This window comes from Scyliorhinus torazame, chromosome 8 (assembly GCF_047496885.1).
Source record: "Scyliorhinus torazame isolate Kashiwa2021f chromosome 8, sScyTor2.1, whole genome shotgun sequence".
Taxonomy (NCBI): domain Eukaryota; kingdom Metazoa; phylum Chordata; class Chondrichthyes; order Carcharhiniformes; family Scyliorhinidae; genus Scyliorhinus; species Scyliorhinus torazame.
Window position 1 is genome coordinate 272,497,627 of NC_092714.1, and position 22,162 is coordinate 272,519,788.

The 22,162-nt window shown below is 52.0% G+C and overlaps 1 protein-coding gene across 1 annotated transcript in view; it reads left to right on the forward strand.

The window, feature by feature from the left end:
* rims4 (regulating synaptic membrane exocytosis 4) overlaps window positions 1-21,864 on the forward strand; it is a 193,197-nt gene extending 171,333 nt beyond the window's left edge. Inside the window, exons 4-6 of the mRNA XM_072515339.1 lie at window positions 5,388-5,489; window positions 11,197-11,336; window positions 21,477-21,864. Of these exons, the coding sequence (XP_072371440.1) occupies window positions 5,388-5,489; window positions 11,197-11,336; window positions 21,477-21,695 (461 nt within the window). The 3' untranslated portion in view covers window positions 21,696-21,864. The remainder of the gene's footprint in view (window positions 1-5,387; window positions 5,490-11,196; window positions 11,337-21,476) is intronic.
* Window positions 21,865-22,162: the final 298 nt, after the last annotated feature.

Genomic DNA, 22,162 nt, shown 5'->3' on the forward strand with positions numbered 1-22,162 from the left:
GGAGGGGGTGTGGGGGGTGGGTGTGGGGGGTGGGGGTGGGGGAGGGGGTGGAGGGTGTGGGGTGTGGGAGGGGGTGGGGGTGGGGGAGGGGGGTGGGTGTTGGGAGTGGGGTGGGGGTGGGGGTGGGGAGGGGGTGGGGGGTGGGTGTGGGAGTAGGGGTGGGTGTGGGGGTTGGGGGTGGGGAGCGGGGTGGGGGGTGGGTGTGGGGAGTAGGGGTGGGTGTGGGGGTGGGGGTGGGGAGGTGGTGGGGGGTGGGTGTGGGGGGTGGGTGTGGGGAGGTGGTGGGGGGGGTGTGGGGGAGGGTGTGGGGGGTGGGTGGGGAGGGGGTGGGGGGTGGGTGTGGGGAGGTGGTGGGGGGTGGGTGTGGGGGGTGGGTGTGGGGGGTGGGTGGGGGAGGGGGTGGGGGGTGGGTGTGGGGGTGGGTGTGGGAGGTGGTGGGGGGTGGGTGTGGGGGTGGGTGTGGGGAGGTGGTGGGGGGTGGGTGTGGGGAGGGGGTGGGGGGTGGGTGTGGGGGGTGGGTGTGGGGAGGGGGTGTGGGGGGAGGGGGTGGGGGGTGGGTGTGGGAGTGGGTGTGGGGAGGGGGTGGGGGTGGGTGTGGGGGGTGGGTGTGGGGAGGGGGTGGGGGGTGTGGAGAGTGGGGTGGGTGTGGGGAGGGGGTGTGGGAGTGGGTGGGGGTGGGTGCTGATATGCGGCTGCAGCTTGTCAGTCTCTCGAGTGTGAATCCCGACTCCGGTGAATCGGACTCTGTGTTTGGAATCGATCGTGTTCCTCGTGGAGCCGTGCGAGCCCATTAACGGTTGATTCATTGCTCTGGGGATTTTGCTGTTGTAGAAGTCCACCGATTCTGTACCGGATCAATACCGAGGGCAGCCGGACGCCGATGTCGTAATCGGCGATTGGGCGGAGTATCCCTTCCGATGCCAAAATCGGGGGGGCGGGCGCCGGTTTCCTATCCCCCACCCCGTCCAAAATGGCATCACCGCGTCACGCGCCAAACGCCATTGGCACGTCATCGGAAGGCCCTCCCCCGATGGGCCGAGTTCCCGTCCGCGTGGTTGACGTATGGTCTGAGCGGTCGGGAAGCCAGCGTGGTGGCCGCGGACTATGTCCAGCACCGCCACGGTCGGCCGAGAGCTGTGCTGCTAGCCGGGGAGGGGCTTCCGCGAGGGCTGGGGGTACTGGTGGGGGGTGGCCAGGGCTTGTCCTGTGGGGCAGTGTTTGGCAGGCTGGGTCTGTGCACATCCAGCAGCGTGCTGTACGGCGCGCCCTCTGCAGGTCATCGCTGTGCGCATGCACGGCCACGGACCCGGCAATGATCCGGCCGTTTTTGGTGCGGGAACCGGGAGTTTTGCCTGGCGCGGCTGCTCGCCCCTCACTGGTCCCAGAATTGGTGAGGGTTTGCGCCGACTTTGGCGTTGTAAAACGTCAGTTCCCACGCCGACATCGCCACTTGAAATGAAATGAAATGAAAATCGCTTATTGTCACAAGTAGGCTTCAAATGAAGTTACTGTGAAAAGCCCCTAGTCGCCACATTCCGGCGCCTGTTCAGGGAGGCCGGTACGGGAATTGAACCGTGCTGCTGGCCTGCCTTGGTCTGCTTTCAAAGTCAGCGATTTAGCCCTGTGCTAAACAGCCCCAATAGAATTAGCCCCAGAAACGGAGAATCCGCCCCATTAGTACAGAAATTATGGAATCTGAATGGGTCGAGTTAAGAAGCACCACGGGGGAAAAAACATTCATAGGAATAGTATACAGACCACCAAACTGCAGTGGGAATGTTGTAAATAGCATTAGACAGGAAATCAGCGATGCGTATGTTAAAGGAACATCTGTGATGATGGGTGACTTTAATCTGCGTATAGATTGGGTTACTCAACTTAGTTACAGTTTAATAGAGGAGTAATTTCTGAAGTGTGTACGGGATGGATTTCTGGTCCAATACATTGAGGAACCAACAAGGGAACAGACCACCTTGGGCTGGGTGTTATGTCATGAGAAAGGATTAGTTGGCAATCTAGTTGTGAGAGAACCCTTGGGGATGAGTGACCATAATATGATAGAATTCTTTATCAAGATAGACAGTGAGGCAATTGATTCTGAGACCAGGGTCCTGAACCTCAATAAAGGTAGCCATGATGGTATGAGGCATGAGCTGGCTACGGATGGGGAAACATTACTGAAAGGAAGAATAGCGGACAGGCAAGCAGGGTAGCACAAGTGCATAGCACTGTAGCTTCACAGCGCCAGGGTCCCAAGTTCGATTCCCCGCTGGGTCACTGTCTGTGCGGAGTCTGCACGTTCTCCCTTTGTCTGCGTAGGTTTCCTCCGGGTGCTCCGGTTTCCTCCCACAGTCCAAAGATGTGCAGGTTAGGTGGATTGGCCAAGCCAAATTGCCCTGAGTGTCCAAAAAGGTTAGGAGGCGTTATTGGGTTATGGGGATAGGGTAGAAGTGAGGGTTTTAAGTGGGTCGGTGCATACTCAATGGGCTGAACGGCCTCGTTCTGCACTGTATGTTCTATGATCTATGGCAGGCATTCAAGGAACGAATAGGTGAACAAAAGTTTATTCCTATTTGACGCAAGCGTTGAAAGGGAGCTGTGGCTAAACAATGGCTTCAAGGGATATTAGAGACAGTGTCAGCTTCAAAGAAGAGGCATACAAATTAGCAAGAAAAAACAATCGACCTAAGGACTGGGAACAATTTAAAATTCAGCAGAGATTGATTAAGAAGGGGAAAATACAATATGAAAGTAAACTAGCGGGGAACATAAAAACCGACTGGAAAAGTTTCTATAGGTATGTAAAGAGAAAAAGAAAATGAATGTAGGCCCCTTACAGTCAGAAACGGGGGAATTGATAACAGGGAACAAAGAAATGGCTGAGGAACTAAATTTTTATACTTTGCTTCTGTCTTCACGAAGGGAGACATGAATAATGTACCGGAAGTTCTGAGAAAGCTGGTTAGGAGACAGGAAGCAAAAATGTTGGAATAAATGGGTCTTTATCCGATTGGCAGGCAGTGACGAGTTGGGTATCCCAGGGATCTGTGCTCGGACCCCAACTGTTCACATTATATATTAATGATGTGGACGAGGGAACTAAACATAGTGGGCGTCATTCTCCGACCCCCCGCCGGGTCGGAGAATGGCCGTTGGCCGCCATGAATCCCGCCCCCGCCCCCGCCGAAGTCTCCGATACCGGAGATTGGGCGGGGGCGGGAATCGGGCCGCGTCGGTTGGCGGGACCCCCCGCTGGATTCTCCGGCCCGGGTGGGCCGAAGTCCCGCCCAGAAATTGCCTGTTCCGCCGGCGTAAATCAAAGCTGGTATTTGCCGGCGGGACCAGGCGGCGTGGGCGGGCTCCGGGGTCCTGGGGGGGGGGGGGGGGGGGGCGCGGGGTGATCTGACCCCGGGGGGTGCCCCCACGGTGGCCTGGCCCGCGATCGGGGCCCACCGATCCGCGGGCGGGCCGGGTGATCTGACCCCGGGGGGTGCCCCCACGGTGGCCTGGCCCGCGATCGGGGCCCACCGATCCGCGGGCGGGCCTGTGCCGTGGGGGCACTCTTTCCCTTCCGCCTCCGCCACGGCCTCCACCATGGCGGAGGCGGAAGAGACTCTCCCCACTGCGCATGCGCGGGAAACTGACAGCGGCCGCTGACGCTCCCGCGCATGCACCGGGAAACTGACAGCGGCCGCTGACGCTCCCGCGCATGCGCCGCATGTCCGCGCCAGCTGGCGGGGCAACAAACGCCATTTCCGCCAGCTGGCGGGGCGGAAATGCCAAAGATGCGGAGCATTACGCACCTTTGGGCCGGCGCGATGCCCGTCTGATTGGCGCCGTCTTTGGCGCCAGTCGGCGGACATCCCGCCGTTGGGGGAGAATTTCGCCCAGTATCTCCAAATTTGCAGATGATACAAAGTTGGGTGGGAGGGTGAGCTGTGAGGAGGATGCAGAGATGCTTCAGAGGGATTTGGACAGGCTGAGTGAGTGGGCAGATGCATGGCAGATGCAATATAATGTGAGGTTAACCACTAAGATAGCAAAAATAGGAAGGCAGATTATTATTTGAATGGGTGTAAATTGAGAGAGGTGGATACTAAGCGAGACCTTGGTGTCCTCGTACATCAGTCACTGAAAGTAAGCGAGCGGGTACAGCAGGCAGTAACGAAGGCAAATGGGAATGTTGGCCTTCATAACGAGAAGATTTGACTATTGGAATAGGGATGTTTTACTGCAATTGTACAGGGCCTTGGTGAGGCCAAACCTGGAGTATTGTGTGCAGTTTTGGTCTCCTTCTCTGAGGAAGGATATCCTTGCTATGGAGGGAGATCAGTGAAGGTTTACCCGGATGATTCCTGCGATGGCGGGGCTGTCATATGAGGAGAGACAAGTCGGTTAGGAGTTCACTGGAGTTCAGAAGAGTAAGAGTAAGAGGGGATCTCATAGAAACTTATAAAATTCTAACAGGATTAGACAGGGTAGATTCAGAAAGAATGTTCCCGATGGTGGGGGAGTCCAGAACTAGGGGTCATAGTTTGAGGATAAGGGGTAAACCTTTAAGGACTGAGGTAAGGAGAAATTTCTTCACTCAGAGAGCGGGGAGCTGTGGAATTCTCTACCACGGAAAATAGTTGAGGCCAAAATGTTGTGTAATTTCAAGAAGGAATTAGATCTAGCTCTTGGAGCTAAAGGTTATTGAACTTGATGATCAACCATGATCATAATGGATGGTGGAGCAGGCTCGAAGGGCCGAACAGCCTCTTTGTGCTTCTATTTTCTATGTATCTAAGTAATTAGCTCTCATTAGGATGACTTCTGACCTCAGAATCTTGATTCCAGGAGGCAGGCAGCCAGTTCGAGGTGATTTTGAAGCATTTCCGACATTTTGCAGTGACGTGTGGAGACTGAATGGACACAGCTGGAGGCTTCATACCCCAAAGAGGTGGCTGTGTCTGGAAAGATCAAAATTGCGCCTGAGATCGATCCAGCGGAGAGGATTCCCTCCAAACTGATGGACCTACGGTGTTATTTGATCAAATCAGTGAAGGCCAGCGAAGGGGGCTGCTGTGTTGAGATGCCCTCCCAGTCCCTGACCTGCCTCAGCAGGGTCAGGCTGTCCCTTCCCGGGTGGGCCTCACCTAGCTACCTATTGGCATCCTGAATTGGATGGCATGTATGGACAGGCCAAGTAGAAGGTCACCTCAGGGAATTATGTCCCTTCCAGATTTCCCGAATCTTCAATACTTTTTGCTTTTATCTGAATGAATAATTTTCTCTGCTTAAATTCATTCATTCTTTTCACTTTCTGTCATGTTGAGATGCCTCAGGTTCACAAGGGGCTGAATAACAAACACTCAAGAGATTTTTTGCTTCAATTTGTTTGATAGGTGATGTGGAAATTGGAATTTTGGAGAGGAACGGGCAGCTTGAGGTGGAGGTGATTCAGGCTCGAGGACTTACCCCGAAACCAGGCACCAAGTCTCCACCAGGTAATACACCCCTGTCCACACCCCCTTGATCATCTTCCCTCGAGGAACAAATCTGCCTTTGACCCTCCTCAACCATTCAACCCCCTCCTCGACCATCCACTCCTCCCTCAACCATCCACTCCCTCCTCGACCATCCACTCCCCTCCTCAACAATCCACTCCCCTCCTCAACCATCCACTCCCCTCCTCAACCATCCACTCCCCTCTTCAACCTCCATTCCCTCCTCAATCATCCACTCCCTCCTCAACCATCCAACCCCCTCCTCAATCATCCACTCCCCTCCCCAACCATTCAGCCCCTCCTCAATCATCCACTCCCCTCCTCAACCATCCACCCCTCTCCTCGACCATCCACTCCCTCCTCAACCATCCAACCCCCTCCTCAATCATCCACTCCTCTCCTCAACCATCCACTCCCCCTTCTCGACCATCCACTCCCCTGCTCAACCATCCACTCCCCTGCTCAACCATCCACTCCCCTCCTCAACCATCCAACCCCCTCCTCAACCATCCAACCCCCTCCTCTACCATCCAACCCCCTCCTCAATCATCCACTCCCATCCTCAACCATCCACCCCCCTCTTCAACCATCCACTCCCTCCTTGACCATCCACTCCTCCTCGACCATCAACTCCCCTCCTCAACCTTCCACTCCCCTCTTCGACCATCCACTCGCCTTCTCGACCATCCACTCCTTCCTCGACCATCCACTACTCCCTCAACCATCCAACCCCCTCCTCGACCACCAAGTCCCCTCCTCGACCATCCACTCCCTCCTCAACCATCCACTCTCCCATTGGCCATCCAAACCTCCCTTCACCTTCCACTCCGCCCTTGACCATTTACTCCACCCTTGACCATCCACTCCACCCTTGACCATCCACTTCACCCTTGACCTTCCACTCTGCCCTTGACCTTCCACTCCACCCTTGACCATCCACTCCACCCTTGACCTTCCACTCCACCCTTGACCTTCCACTCTGCCCTTGACCTTCCACTCTGCTCTTGACCTTCCACTCCACCCTTGACCATCCACTCCACCCTTGACCTTCCACTCCACCCTTGACCATCCACTCCACCATTGACCATCCACTCCACCATTGTCCATCCACTCTGCCCTTGACCATCCACTCCACCCTTGGCCTTCCACTCCCTCCTCGACCATCCACTCCCCTCCTCGACCATCCACTCCCTCCTCGACCATCCACTCTCCCTTTGGCCATCAAAATCTCCTCCTTGACCATCCACTCCACCATTGACCTTCCACTCTGCCCTTGACCATCCACTCTGCCCTTGACCTTCCACTCCCTCCTCGACCATCCACTCCCCTCCTCGACCATCCACTCCCTCCTCGACCATCCACTCTCCTTTTGGCCATCAAAATCTCCTCCTTGACCTTCCACTCTTCCCTTGACCATCCACTCTGCCCTTGACCATCCACTCCACCCTTGACCATCCACTCCACCCTTGACCATCCACTCCACCATTGACCATCCACTCCGCCCTTGACCATCCACTCCGCCCTTGACCATCCACTCCGCCCTTGACCATCCACTCCACCCTTGACCATCCACTCCACCATTGACCATCCACTCCACCATTGACCATCCACTCCGCCCTTGACCATCCACTCCGCCCTTGACCATCCACTCCGCCCTTGACCATCCACTCCACCCTTGACCATCCACTCCACCATTGACCTTCCACTCTGCCCTTGACCATCCACTCTCCCTTTGGCCATCTAAATCTCCTCCTTGACCATCCACTCCACCCTTGACCATCCACTCCACCATTGACCTTCCACTCTGCCCTTGACCATCCACTCCGCCCTTGACTATCCACTCCGCCCTTGACTATCCACTCCGCCCTTGACCATCCACTCCGCCCTTGATCTTCTACTCTGCACTTGACCATCCACTCCGCCCTTGACCATCCACTCTGCCCTTGACCATCCACTCCCTCCTCGACCATCCACTCCCTCCTCGACCATCCACTCTCCCTTTGGCCATCAAAATCTCCTCCTTGACCTTCCACTCCGCCCTTGACCATCCACTCTGCCCTTGACCATCCACTCTGCTCTTGTCCATCCACTCTGCCCTTGACCTTCCACTCCACCCTTGACCATCCACTCCACCCTTGACCATCCACTCCACCCTTGACCATCCACTCCACCCTTGACCATCCACTCCACCATTGACCATCCACTCCACCATTGTCCATCCACTCTGCCCTTGACCATCCACTCCACCCTTGGCCTTCCACTCCCTCCTCGACCATCCACTCCCCTCCTCGACCATCCACTCCCTCCTCGACCATCCACTCTCCCTTTGGCCATCAAAATCTCCTCCTTGACCATCCACTCCACCATTGACCTTCCACTCTGCCCTTGACCATCCACTCTGCCCTTGACCATCCACTCCGCCCTTGACCTTCCACTCCCTCCTCGACCATCCACTCCCCTCCTCGACCATCCACTCCCTCCTCGACCATCCACTCTCCTTTTGGCCATCAAAATCTCCTCCTTGACCTTCCACTCTTCCCTTGACCATCCACTCTGCCCTTGACCATCCACTCCACCCTTGACCATCCACTCCACCCTTGACCATCCACTCCACCATTGACCATCCACTCCGCCCTTGACCATCCACTCCGCCCTTGACCATCCACTCCACCCTTGACCATCCACTCCACCATTGACCTTCCACTCTGCCCTTGACCATCCACTCTCCCTTTGGCCATCTAAATCTCCTCCTTGACCATCCACTCCACCCTTGACCATCCACTCCACCATTGACCTTCCACTCTGCCCTTGACCATCCACTCCGCCCTTGACTATCCACTCCGCCCTTGACCATCCACTCTGCCCTTGACCATCCACTCCGCCCTTGACTATCCACTCCGCCCTTGACCATCCACTCCGCCCTTGATCTTCTACTCCACCCTTGACCTTCCACTCCACCCTTGACCTTCCACTCTGCCCTTGACCTTCCACTCTGCTCTTGACCTTCCACTCCACCCTTGACCATCCACTCCACCCTTGACCTTCCACTCCACCCTTGACCATCCACTCCACCATTGACCATCCACTCCACCATTGTCCATCCACTCTGCCCTTGACCATCCACTCCACCCTTGGCCTTCCACTCCCTCCTCGACCATCCACTCCCCTCCTCGACCATCCACTCCCTCCTCGACCATCCACTCTCCCTTTGGCCATCAAAATCTCCTCCTTGACCATCCACTCCACCATTGACCTTCCACTCTGCCCTTGACCATCCACTCTGCCCTTGACCATCCACTCCGCCCTTGACCTTCCACTCCCTCCTCGACCATCCACTCCCCTCCTCGACCATCCACTCCCTCCTCGACCATCCACTCTCCTTTTGGCCATCAAAATCTCCTCCTTGACCTTCCACTCTTCCCTTGACCATCCACTCTGCCCTTGACCATCCACTCCACCCTTGACCATCCACTCCACCCTTGACCATCCACTCCACCATTGACCATCCACTCCGCCCTTGACCATCCACTCCGCCCTTGACCATCCACTCCGCCCTTGACCATCCACTCCACCCTTGACCATCCACTCCACCATTGACCATCCACTCCACCATTGACCATCCACTCCGCCCTTGACCATCCACTCCGCCCTTGACCATCCACTCCACCCTTGACCATCCACTCCACCATTGACCTTCCACTCTGCCCTTGACCATCCACTCTCCCTTTGGCCATCTAAATCTCCTCCTTGACCATCCACTCCACCCTTGACCATCCACTCCACCATTGACCTTCCACTCTGCCCTTGACCATCCACTCCGCCCTTGACTATCCACTCCGCCCTTGACTATCCACTCCGCCCTTGACCATCCACTCCGCCCTTGATCTTCTACTCTGCACTTGACCATCCACTCCGCCCTTGACCATCCACTCTGCCCTTGACCATCCACTCCCTCCTCGACCATCCACTCCCTCCTCGACCATCCACTCTCCCTTTGGCCATCAAAATCTCCTCCTTGACCTTCCACTCCGCCCTTGACCATCCACTCTGCCCTTGACCATCCACTCTGCTCTTGTCCATCCACTCTGCCCTTGACCTTCCACTCCACCCTTGACCATCCACTCCACCCTTGACCATCCACTCCACCCTTGACCATCCACTCCACCCTTGACCATCCACTCCACCATTGACCATCCACTCCACCATTGTCCATCCACTCTGCCCTTGACCATCCACTCCACCCTTGGCCTTCCACTCCCTCCTCGACCATCCACTCCCCTCCTCGACCATCCACTCCCTCCTCGACCATCCACTCTCCCTTTGGCCATCAAAATCTCCTCCTTGACCATCCACTCCACCATTGACCTTCCACTCTGCCCTTGACCATCCACTCTGCCCTTGACCATCCACTCCGCCCTTGACCTTCCACTCCCTCCTCGACCATCCACTCCCCTCCTCGACCATCCACTCCCTCCTCGACCATCCACTCTCCTTTTGGCCATCAAAATCTCCTCCTTGACCTTCCACTCTTCCCTTGACCATCCACTCTGCCCTTGACCATCCACTCCACCCTTGACCATCCACTCCACCCTTGACCATCCACTCCACCATTGACCATCCACTCCGCCCTTGACCATCCACTCCGCCCTTGACCATCCACTCCACCCTTGACCATCCACTCCACCATTGACCTTCCACTCTGCCCTTGACCATCCACTCTCCCTTTGGCCATCTAAATCTCCTCCTTGACCATCCACTCCACCCTTGACCATCCACTCCACCATTGACCTTCCACTCTGCCCTTGACCATCCACTCCGCCCTTGACTATCCACTCCGCCCTTGACCATCCACTCTGCCCTTGACCATCCACTCCGCCCTTGACTATCCACTCCGCCCTTGACCATCCACTCCGCCCTTGATCTTCTACTCTGCACTTGACCATCCACTCCGCCCTTGACCATCCACTCTGCCTTTGACCATCCACTCCCTCCTCGACCATCCACTCCCTCCTCGACCATCCACTCTCCCTTTGGCCATCAAAATCTCCTCCTTGACCTTCCACTCCGCCCTTGACCATCCACTCCGCCCTTGACCATCCACTCTGCTCTTGTCCATCCACTCTGCCCTTGACCATCCACTCTGCCCTTGACCACCCACTCCCATCCTCAAACATCCAATCCCATCCTCGGTCATCAGACTCCCTCCTCGACCATCACTCACCCTTCAGCCATCCACTCCGTCTTTGATCATCCACTCTGCCCTTGACCATCCAGTCCCTGTCGACCATCCAATCTCCTACCCGGCCATCCAATCCCCTCCTGGACCAACCAATCCCCCCTTTGGTCATCCACTCACCCCTCAACCATCCACCCATTCCCGCCCTAACCATCCACTTGCCCCGTAAGTGCTCTCTCTCCTCCCTCCACCTAATTGGGTTTGCCAGGATGGAATTAATGGATCATCTCAGGAATTTCCCACTCTACACCTTTAACCCCCTCAATGGAATCAGCAACATGTGTGAGTTCAGTGGATTTCTGGGCAGGACATGTTTTGCTCAGACTGAGGTTCTCAATTGTGCAAGAACAAAATGTTACAAACTGCTCATTCATTCTCCGATGTGTCTTCGCTCTTCTGACAACTCATTAGAGGATGGAGTTTCATGCTCTCAGATTAGGGTCTGTAATCTTTTTCTTTGCTCTGTTTCAGCTGCTTACATCAAACTCTACCTGTTGGAGAACGGAACATGTGTAGCAAAAAAGAAAACCAAGATGGCTCAGAAATCTCTGGACCCCCTGTACCAACAGATCCTAATCTTCACCGAGACTCCGCAGGGAAAGATCCTGCAGGTCGGTACGGAACACGATTGAGCGGCTGAAGGTGACAATGTTTAAATTCAGGGGTGGAGTGAGCACGGCTGTTACACACAGCGGCCACACCTCACTGGACTGGACAAACAATGGTCAGTGTCCAGATCTACAAACTTCACCAAGTATTCCAGGCATTGTCAGTGTGGGTGTGCGGGAGTATGATGATGCTGGTGTGAGTGTGTGATTCTGAGTGTGTGTGGGATTGTGACTGTAAGTATGGGTATTTGTGTGTGTGAGTCAGTGTGTGGGTGAACAGAGATAAATAGAACATAGAACATAGAACAATACAGCGCAGTACAGGCCCTTCGGCCCACGATGTTGCACCGAAACAAAAGCCATCTAACCTACACTATGCCATTATAATCCATATGTTTATCCAATAAACTTTTAAATGCCCTCAATGTTGGGGAGTTCACTACTGTAGCAGGTAGGGCATTCCACGGCCTCACTACACTTTGCGTAAAGAACCTACTTCTGACCTCTGTCCTATATCTATTACCCCTCAGTTTAAAGTTATGTCCCCTCGTGCCAGCCATTTCCATCCGCGGGAGAAGGCTCTCACTGTCCACCCTATCCAACCCCCTAATCATTTTGTATGCCTCTATTAAGTCTCCTCTTAACCTTCTTCTCTCCAACGAAAACAACCTCGAGTCCATCAGCCTTTCCTCATAAGATTTTCCCTCCATACCAGGCAACATCCTGGTAAATCTCCTCTGCACCCGCTCCAAAGCCTCCACGTCCTTCCTATAATGCGATGACCAGAACTGTACGCAATACTCCAAATGCGGCCGTACCAGAGTTCTGTACAGCTGCAACATGACCTCCTGACTCTGGAACTCAATCCCTCTACCAATAAAGGCCAACACTCCATAGGCCTTCTTCACAACCCTATCAACCTGGGTGACAACTTTCAGGGATCTATGTACATGGACCCCTAGATCCCTCTGCTCATCCACACTTTCAAGAACTTTTCCATTAGCCAAATATTCCGCATTCCTGTTATTCCTTCCAAAGTGAATCACCTCACACTTCTCTACATTAAACTCCATTTACCTCTCAGCCCAGCTCTGCAGCTTATCTATATCCCTCTGTAACCTGCTACTTCCTTCCACACTATCGACAACACCACCGACTTTAGTATCGTCTGCAAGTTTACTCACCCACCCTTCTGCGCCTTCCTCTAGGTCATTGATAAAAATGACAAGAAGCAACGGCCCCAGAACAGATCCTTGTGGTACTCCACTTGTGACTGAACTCCATTCTGAACATTTCCCATCAACCACCACCCTCTGTCTTCTTTCAGCTAGCCAATTTCTGATCCACATCTCTAAATCACCCTCAATCCCCAGCCTCCGTATTTTCTGCAATAGCCTACCGTGGGGAACCTTATCAAACGCTTTGCTGAAATCCATATACACCACATCAACTGCTCTACCCTCATCTACCTGTTCAGTCACCTTCTCAAAGAACTCGATAAGGTTTGTAAGGCATGACCTACCCTTCACAAAGCCATGCTGACTATCCCTGATCATATTATTCCTATCTAGATGATTATAAATCTTGTCTCTTATAATCCCCTCCAAGACTTTACCCACTACAGACGTGAGGCTCACCGGTCTATAGTTGCCGGGGTTGTCTCTGCTCCCCTTTTTGAACAAAGGGACCACATTTGCTATTCTCCAGTCTCTGGCATTATTCCTGTAGCCAATGATGACATAAAAATCAAAGCCAATGGTCCAGCAATCTCTTCCCTGGCCTCCCAGAGAATCCTAGGATAAATCCCATCAGGTCCCGGGGACTTATCTATTTTCAGCCTGTCCAGAATTGCCAACACCTCTTCCCTACGTACCTCAATGCCATCTAATCTATTTACCTGGAGCTCAGCATTCTCCTCCACAACATTATCTTTTTCCTGAGTGAATACTGACGAAAAATATTCATTTAGTATCTCGCCTATCTCTTCAGACTCTGTGTCAATGTGTGTTCTGTGTGTGTGCGTGTGAATATTTAGGTATGTGTGCGCACATGAGTGAGTGTGTATGGACTGAGTGAATATATATGTGAGTGTGCATGTGTGTGTGAAGGTGAGTGTGTGTGTGAAGGTGAATGTGTGTGAAGGTGAGTGCATGTGTGTGGTGTGTGAAGGTGAGTGTGTGTGTGCATGAAGGTGAATGTGTGTGTGAAGGTGAGTGTGTGTGTGTGAAGGTGAGTGTGTGTGTGAAGGTGAGTGTGTGTGTATGAAGGTGAGTGTGTGTGTGAAGGTGAGTGTGTGTGTGTATGAAGGTGAATGTGTGTGTGAAGGTGAGTGTGTGTGTGAAGGTGAGTGTGTGTGTGAAGGTGAGTGTGTGTGTATGAAAGTGAGTGTGTGTGTGAAGGTGAGTGTGTGTGTGTATGAAGGTGAATGTGTGTGTGAAGGTGAGTGTGTGTGTGAAGGTGAGTGTGTGTGTGAAGGTGAGTGTGTGTGTGAAGGTGAGTGTGTGTGTGTGTGAAGGTGAGTGTGTGTGTGAAGGTGAGTGTGTGTGTGAAGGTGAGTGTGTGTGTATGAAGGTGAGTGTGTGTGTAAAGGTGAGTGTGTGTGTGAAGGTGAGTGTGTGTGTGAAGGTGAGTGTGTGTGTGAAGGTGAGTGTGTGTGTGTATGAAGGTGAATGTGTGTGTGTGAAGGTGAGTGTGTGTGTGTGTGAAGGTGAGTGTGTGTGTGAAGGTGAGTGTGTGTGTGAAGGTGAGTGTGTGTGTATGAAGGTGAGTGTGTGTGTGAAGGTGAGTGTGTGTGTGAAGGTGAGTGTGTGTGTGAAGGTGAGTGTGTGTGTGTGAAGGTGAGTGTGTGTGTGTGTGAAGGTGAGTGTGTGTGTATGAAGGTGAGTGTGTGTGTGTATGAAGGTGAATGTGTGTGTGAAGGTGAGTGTGTGTGTGAAGGTGAGTGTGTGTGTGTATGAAGGTGAATGTGTGTGTGAAGGTGAGTGTGTGTGTGTATGAAGGTGAATGTGTGTGTGAAGGTGAGTGTGTGTGTGAAGGTGAGTGTGTGTGTGAAGGTGAGTGTGTGTGTATGAAGGTGAGTGTGTGTGTGAAGGTGAGTGTGTGTGTGAAGGTGAGTGTGTGTGTGTGAAGGTGAGTGTGTGTGTGTATGAAGGTGAATGTGTGTGTGTGAAGGTGAGTGCGTGTGTGTGTGTGAAGGTGAGTGTGTGTGTGAAGGTGAGTGTGTGTGTGAAGGTGAGTGTGTGTGTGAAGGTGAGTGTGTGTGTGAAGGTGAGTGTGTGTGTGAAGGTGAGTGTGTGTGTATGAAGGTGAGTGTGTGTGTGAAGGTGAGTGTGTGTGTGTGTGAAGGTGAGTGTGTGTGTGAAGGTGAGTGTGTGTGTGTGAAGGTGAGTGTGTGTGTGTGAAGGTGAATGTGTGTGTGAAGGTGAGTGTGTGTGTGAAGGTGAGTGTGTGTATGAAGGTGAGTGTCTGTGTGAAGGTGAGTGTGTGTGTATGAAGCTGAATGTGAGTGTGAAGGTGAGTGTGTGTGTGAAGGTGAGTGTGTGTGTATGAAGGTGAGTGTGTGTGTGAAGGTGAGTGTGTGTGTATGAAGGTGAATGTGTGTGTGAAGGTGAGTGTGTGTGTGAAGGTGAGTGTGTGTGTGTATGAAGGTGAGTGTGTGTGTGAAGGTGAGTGTGTGTGTGAAGGTGAGTGTGTGTGTGAAGGTGAATGTGTGTGTATGAAGGTGAGTGTGTGTGTGAAGGTGAGTGTGTGTGTGAAGGTGAGTGTGTGTGTGAAGGTGAATGTGTGTGTATGAAGGTGAGTGTGTGTGTGAAGGTGAGTGTGTGTGTGAAGGTGAGTGTGTGTGTATGAAGGTGAGTATGTGTGTGAATGTGAGTGTGTGTGTGTGTGAAGGTGAGTGTGTGTGTGAAGGTGAGTGTGTGTGTGAAGGTGAGTGTGTGTGTGAAGGTGAATGTGTGTGTATGAAGGTGAGTGTGTGTGTGAAGGTGAGTGTGTGTGTGTGAAGGTGAGTGTGTGTGTGAAGGTGAGTGTGTGTGTGAAGGTGAGTGTGTGTGTGTGAAGGTGAGTGTGTGTGTGTGTGAAGGTGAGTGTGTGTATGAAGGTGAGTGTGTGTGTGTGAAGGTGAGTGTGTGTGTGAAGGTGAGTGTGTGTGTGAAGGTGAGTGTGTGTGTGTGAAGGTGAGTGTGTGTGTGTGTGAAGGTGAGTGTGTGTGTGTATGAAGGTGAATGTGTGTGTGTATGAAGGTGAATGTGTGTGTGAAGTTGAGTGTGTGTGTGTATGAAGGTGAATGTGTGTGTGTATGAAGGTGAATGTGTGTGTGAAGGTGAGTGTGTGTGTGTGAAGGTGAGTGTGCGTGTGAAGGTGAGTGTGTGTGTGTATGAAGGTGAATGTGTGTGTGAAGGTGAGTATGTGTGTGTGAAGGTGAGTGTGTGTGTGTGTGAAGGTGAGTGTGTGTGTGTATGAAGGTGAATGTGTGTGTGAAGGTGAGTGTGTGTGTGTGAAGGTGAGTGTGTGTGTGAAGGTGAGTGCGTGTGTGTGAAGGTGTGTGTGTGTGTGAAGGTGTGTGTGTGTGTGTGAACGTGTGTGTGTGTGTGAAGGTGAGTGTGTGTGTGAAGGTGAGTGTGTGTGTGTGAAGGTGAGTGTGTGTGTGAAGGTGAGTGTGTGTGTGAAGGTGAGTGTGTGTGTGAAGGTGTGTGTGTGTGTGTGAACATGTGTGTGTGTGTGAAGGTGAGTGTGTGTGTGAAGGTGAGTGTGTGTGTGAAGGTGAGTGTGTGTGTGTGAAGGTGAGTGTGTGTGTGTGAAGGTGAGTGTGTGTGTGAAGGTGAGTGTGTGTGTGTGAGGGTGAGTGTGTGTGTGAAGGTGAGTGTGTGTGTGAAGGTGAGTGTGTGTGTGAAGGTGTGTGTGTGTGTGTGAACATGTGTGTGTGTGTGAAGGTGAGTGTGTGTGTGAAGGTGAGTGTGTGTGTGAAGGTGAATGTGTGTGTGAAGGTGAGTGTGTGTGTGAAGGTGAGTGGGTGCGTGTGAAGGTGAGTGTGTGTGTGAAGGTGAGTGTGTGTGTGTGAAGGCGAGTGTGTGTGTGTGTGAAGGCGAGTGTGTGTGTGTGTGAAGGTGAGTGTGTGTGTGTATGAAGGTGAATGTGTGTGTGAAGGTGAGTGTGTGTGTGTGAAGGTGAGTGTGTGTGTGAAGGTGAGTGTGTGTGTGTGAAGGTGAGTGTGTGTGTGTGTGAAGGTGAGTGTGTGTGTGTATGAAGGTGAATGTGTGTGTGAAGGTGAGTGTGTGTGTGTATGAAGGTGAATGTGTGTGTGAAGGTGAGTATGTGTGTGTGAAGGTGAGTATGTGTGTGTGTGAAGGTGAGTGTGTGTGTGTATGAAGGTGAATGTGTGTGTGAAGGTGAGTGTGTGTGTGTGAAGGTGAGTGTGTGTGTGAAGGTGAGTGCGTGTGTGTGAAGGTGTGTGTGTGTGTGAAGGTGAGTGTGTGTGTGTGAAGGTGAATGTGTGTGTGAAGGTGTGTGTGTGTGTGAAGGTGTGTGTGTGTGAAGGTGAGTGCGTGTGTGTGAACATGTGTGTGTGTGTGAAGGTGAGTGTGTGTGTGTGAAGGTGAGTGTGTGTGTGTGAAGCTGAGTGTGTGGTGTGTGTGTGAAGGTGAGTGCATGTGTGTGTGTGAAGGTGTGTGTGTGTGTGAAGATGAGTGCGTGTGTTTGTGTGTGTGTGAAGGTGAGTGTGTGTGAAGGTAATACATTTTGGAAGGTCTAATGCAGGTAGGGAATATACAGTGAATGGTAGAACCCACAAGAGTATTGAAAGTCAGAGAGATCTAGGAGTACAGGTCCACAGGTCACTGAAAGTGACAACACAGGTGGAGAAGGTAGTCAAGAAGGCATACGGCATGCTTGCCTTCATTGGCCGGGGCATTGAGTATAAGAATTGGCAAGTCATGTTGCAGCTGTATAGAGCCTTAGTTAGGCCACACTTGCAGTATAGTGTTCAATTCTGGTCGCCACACTACCAGAAGGATGTGGAGGCTTTAGAGAGGGTGCAGAAGAGATTTACCAGAATGTTGCCAGGTATGGAGGGCATTAGCTATGAGGAGCGGTTGAATAAACTCGGTTTGTTCTCACTGGAACGACGGAGGTTGAGGGGCGACCTGATAGAGGTCTACAAAATTATGAGGGGCATAGACAGAGTGGATAGTCAGAGGCTTTTCCCCAGGGTAGAGGGGTCAATTACTAGGGGGCATAGGTTTAAGGTGAGAGAGGCAAGGTTTAGAGTAGATGTACGAGGCACGTTTTTTTACGCAGAGGGTAGTGGGTGCCTGGAACTCGCTACCGGAGGAGGTGGTAGAAGCAGGGACGATAGTGACATTTAAGGGGCATCTTGACAAAAACATGAATAGGATGGGAATAGAGGGATACGGACCCAGGAAGTGTAGAAGATTGTAGTTTAGTCGGGCAGCATGGTCGCCACGGGCTTGGAGGGCCGAAGGGCCTATTCCTGTGCTGTACATTTCTTTGTTCTTTGTTCTTTGAGTGTGCCTGTGTGTGAGTGCATGTGTGTGTGTGTGTGTGTGTGTGTATGAAGGTGAGAGTATGTGTCTCAATGCATGTGTGTGAAGGTGTGTGTGTGAGTGTGTGTGTGTGTGTGTGAACGTGCATGTGTGAAGGTGTGTGTGTGAATGTGTGTGTGTGTGAAGGTGTGTGTGTGAGTGTGTGTGTGTGAGTGCGTGTGTGTGAAGGTGTGTGTTTGAGTGTGCGTGTGTGAAGGTGTGTGTGTGACTGTGCGTGTGTGAAGGTGTGTGTGAGTGTATGCGTGTGTGAAGGTGTGTGTGAGTGTGTGTGTGTGTGAGTGCGTGTGTGTGAAGGTGTGTGTTTGAGTGTGTGTGTGAAGGTGTGTGTGTGAGTGTGTGTGTGTGAAGGTGTGTGTGTGAGTACCTGTGCGTGAAGGTGTGTGTGTGAGGGTGTGTGCGTGAAGGTGTGTATGAGTGTGAAGGTGTGTGTGTGAGTGCCTGTGTGTAGGAAGGTGTGTGTGTGAGTGTGTGCGTGTGAAGTTGTGTGTGTGAGTGTGTGTGTGTGAAGGTGTGTGAGTGAGTGCCTGTGTGTGAAGGCGTGTGTGTGTGTGAACGTGTGTGTGTGAAGGTGTGTGTGTGTGAAGGTGTGAGTGTGTGTGTGTGAAGGTATGTGTGTGAAGGTGTGTGTAAGCGTGTGTGTGTGAAGGTGTGTGTGTATGTGTGTGTGTGTGTGTGTGTGACGGTGTGTGTGTGAGTGTGTGTGAAGGTGTGTGTGTGAAGGTGTGAGTGTGTGTGTGAAGGTATGTGTGTATGAAGGTATGTGTGTGTGAAGGTGTGTGTGAGTGCGTGTGTGTGAAGGTATGTGTGTGTGAAGGTGTATGTGTGTATGTGTGCGTGTGTGTGTGTGTGTGAAGGTGTGTGTGTGTGAAGGTGGGTGTGTATGTGATGGTGTGTGGTGTGTGTGAAGCTGTGTGTGTGAGTGTGTGTGTGTGTGAAGGTGTGTGTGTGAGTGTGATTAGTTGTGTGTGTGTGTGTGAAGGTGTGTGTGTGAGTGTGTGTGTGTGAAGATGAGTGCGTGTGTGTGAACATGTGTGTGTGTAAACATGAGTATGTGTGTGTGTGTGAAGGTGTGTGTGTGTGAAGCTGTGAGTGTGTACGAAGATGAGTGCGCGTGTGTGTGAAGATGAGTGTGTGTGTGAGTGTGAAGGTGTGTGTGTGTGAACATGTGTGTGTGTGTAAATGTGAGTAGGTGTGTGTGTGAAGGTGAGTGCATGTGTGTGTGAAGATGAGTGCGCGTGTGTGTGTGAAGGTGTGTGTGTGTGAACATGTGTGTGTGTGTGTAAACATGAGTATGTGTGTGTGTGAAGGTGTGTGTGTGTGCGAAGCTGTGAGTGTGTGTGTGTGAAGGTATGTGTGTGGTGTGTGTGAGTGCGTGTGTGTGAAGGTATGTGTGTGTGTGAAGGTGTGTGTGTGTGGAGGTGTGTGTGTGAGTGTGTGTGTGTGAAGGTGTGTGTGTGTGTGAAGGTGTGTGTGAAGGTGTGTGGTGTGTGTGTGTGGTATGTGTGTGTGTGAAGGTGTGTGGTGTGTGTGTGAGTGTGTGTGTGTGTGTGTGTGAAGGTGTGTGGTGTGTGTGTGAGTGTGTGTGTGAAGGTGTGTGGTGTGTGTGTGAGTGTGTGTGTGTGTGAAGGTGTGTGTGTGTGAGTGTGTGTGTGAGTGTGTTCGTGAAAGTGTGTGTGTGTGAAGGTTTGTGGTGTGTGTGTGTGAGTGTGTGTGTGTGAAGGTGTGTGGTGTGTGTGAGTGTGTGTGTGTGTGTGTGAAGGTGTGTGTGTGAGTGCGTGAGTGCGTGTGTGAAGGTGTGCATGTGTCAGTGTGATTAGTTCTGCTGCCAAATCTTTCCCTGATAATTGCACCTTACGATATTTTACTATGTTATAGGTGCTATATAAATGCAAGTTTTGGTTGTTGATCTTGTCTGGATTGACCCTTGTTTTTGCAAGGATTTTTCGAGGTTGCAGAAGTCACCTTATTTGCATACATCAACGGTAACTGATTGCTTTTACAATTAAATATTTAAACCTCATGATAAACTTTTGAGATGTCTCCCATGGCGCAGATGCACTCATCAAAGGCCGGGGCAGGTCTGAAATCCCCTCTGCTGAATCAGACTCTTAACAAGTTAGAATTATAGAATCAGAGAAAGGTTCCAGCATGGAAGGAGGCCATTCGGCCCATCTTGTCCATGCTGCCCCTTCCAGGCCTACCTTCCTGCACCTGATCCACAGCCCTGCAGCTTACAGCACTGAAGGTGGCGATCCAGGTACTGTTTAAAAGAGTTTCGGGTCTCTGCCTCCACCACCGACCCAGACAGTGAATTCCAGACTCCTCACTACCCTCTGGGTAAAAAAGTTCCTCCTCATGTCCCCTCTGTACCTTCTGCCTCTTGTCTTGAATCTATGTCCCCTGATTCTAGAATTCTCCACCAAGGGAAACAATTTTATCTTATCTCTTCCCCTGATTATTTTGTACACCTGTTAGGTCCCCTCTCTTCACTGCTACAGTTGGGTCCCCGAGTAACTATTTATTTTAGTGAAACCCCACTCCGCAGACTGTAAGCATAAAATCCCCCAGTGCCACACTGCCAGAGGCAGCATCTTGGATTAAATGTTAAACCGAGGCATGTACAGGGGTAGGTACAGGGTAGGGGGCAGCACGGTAGCATTGTGGATAGCACAATTGCTTCACAGCTCCAGGGTCCCAGGTTCGATTCCGGCTTGGGTCACTGTCTGTGCGGAGTCTGCACGTTCTCCCCGTGTGTGCGTGGGTTTCCTCCGGGTGCTCCGGTTTCCTCCCACAGCCCAAAGATGTGCAGGTTAGGTGGATTGGCCATGATAAATTGCCCTTAGTGTCCAAAATTGCCCTTAGTGTTGGGTGGGGTTACTGGGTTATGGGGATAAGGTGGAGGTGTTGACCTTGGGTAGGGTGCACTGTAAATTCTATGATCTATGATTGGCCACGTTAAATTGCCCCTTAATTGGAAAAAATGAATTGGGTACACTAAATTTATAAAAGAAATTTTTTAAAAAATGTTAAACCGAGGCACTAGGACATAAAGGAGTCCAGGGAACTGTCCAAGGGTTACCCCTCAGCTCTATCACAGAGACACAATTCTTTGGTCATTATCAGTTGTGGGATCTTGCTGTGTAAAAATTGCCCGCTGCGCTTCTTACATTCCAACAGTGACTACACTTCAAAAATTGCTTCACAGGCCAGAACAGGCATTGTGGAAATGCAAGTTCCTTATTTTTCAGGGGATTTGTTTTTATTGCTGATATTCTGCTTTATTGTCTTTGGTGTCTGTGGGCACAGGTTCAAGAGTAGCTTTCAAAAGGCGATTGAAGGAGGAAATCATTGCGGGGTTCTGGGGAGAGGGCAGTCGGAGCCTGAATAAAGACCAGGGTCAATAGGGCATTGAAGCCCTGTGGTCCGGCCATCTTTATTGCCCTTGCCCGGAGAATGTGCATGACAAGGAGTGATTTCCACCATCCCTGCAGATTTTAAAATGAAAAAAGAAGTATTTTTACAACGATGGCGTGATTGAAATCCACCGGTGTGATTTATTTCCTTTCTCTCTCTATCCTGCAAGGTGATTGTGTGGGGGAATTACGGGCGGATGGATCGTAAGTACTTCATGGGTGTGGCCCAGGTTCTGCTGGAAGACTTGGATCTGTCAAGCACCGCGATTGGATGGTACAAGCTCTTTCCCACCTGCTCCATGGTGGACCCGCCTCTGGCTCCGCTCCTGCGCAACGCCTCGCAACTCTCCCTGGAGAGCACCGTTGGACCCTGCTGTGACCGATCCTAATAACAGTGGAACCTTTCTCAGTTTTTATTTGGTGCTGAGCGCACGGGCTGCGGGGGCCCCTTGAAGGGAGGGGGTGTCCTTCCACGCGATGCATGTTTGACTCGGTCATTCCCACCTGGAGCCCCTTTCGGCAAAAGGATAATCGAGTGACTGGCAATGACGTCAAAGAGGGGAGGAGGTCATTTCCACCCCTATGTCTGGCACCGTCCCTGTGAGGGCCGGTCGTAGTTGCATTGTTTCATGCGGCAGTTGTCTAAAACCATGCTCAGTTTTTTAATAGACTTCTATTACCTCACCATCTAGTCAATGTGCCAAGTGCCGTTTAGAATTCTTTTGATGGTTTCTTAGATTATCATTCTCTGATCCAGCACATTTCTAACGCACCTGCTAAAACCATGACTGTTTGAAGGGCCCATCTCTTGAGAAAGCAAGCAATGTATTTCGACTACTTGCATTAAAGGTGCAAA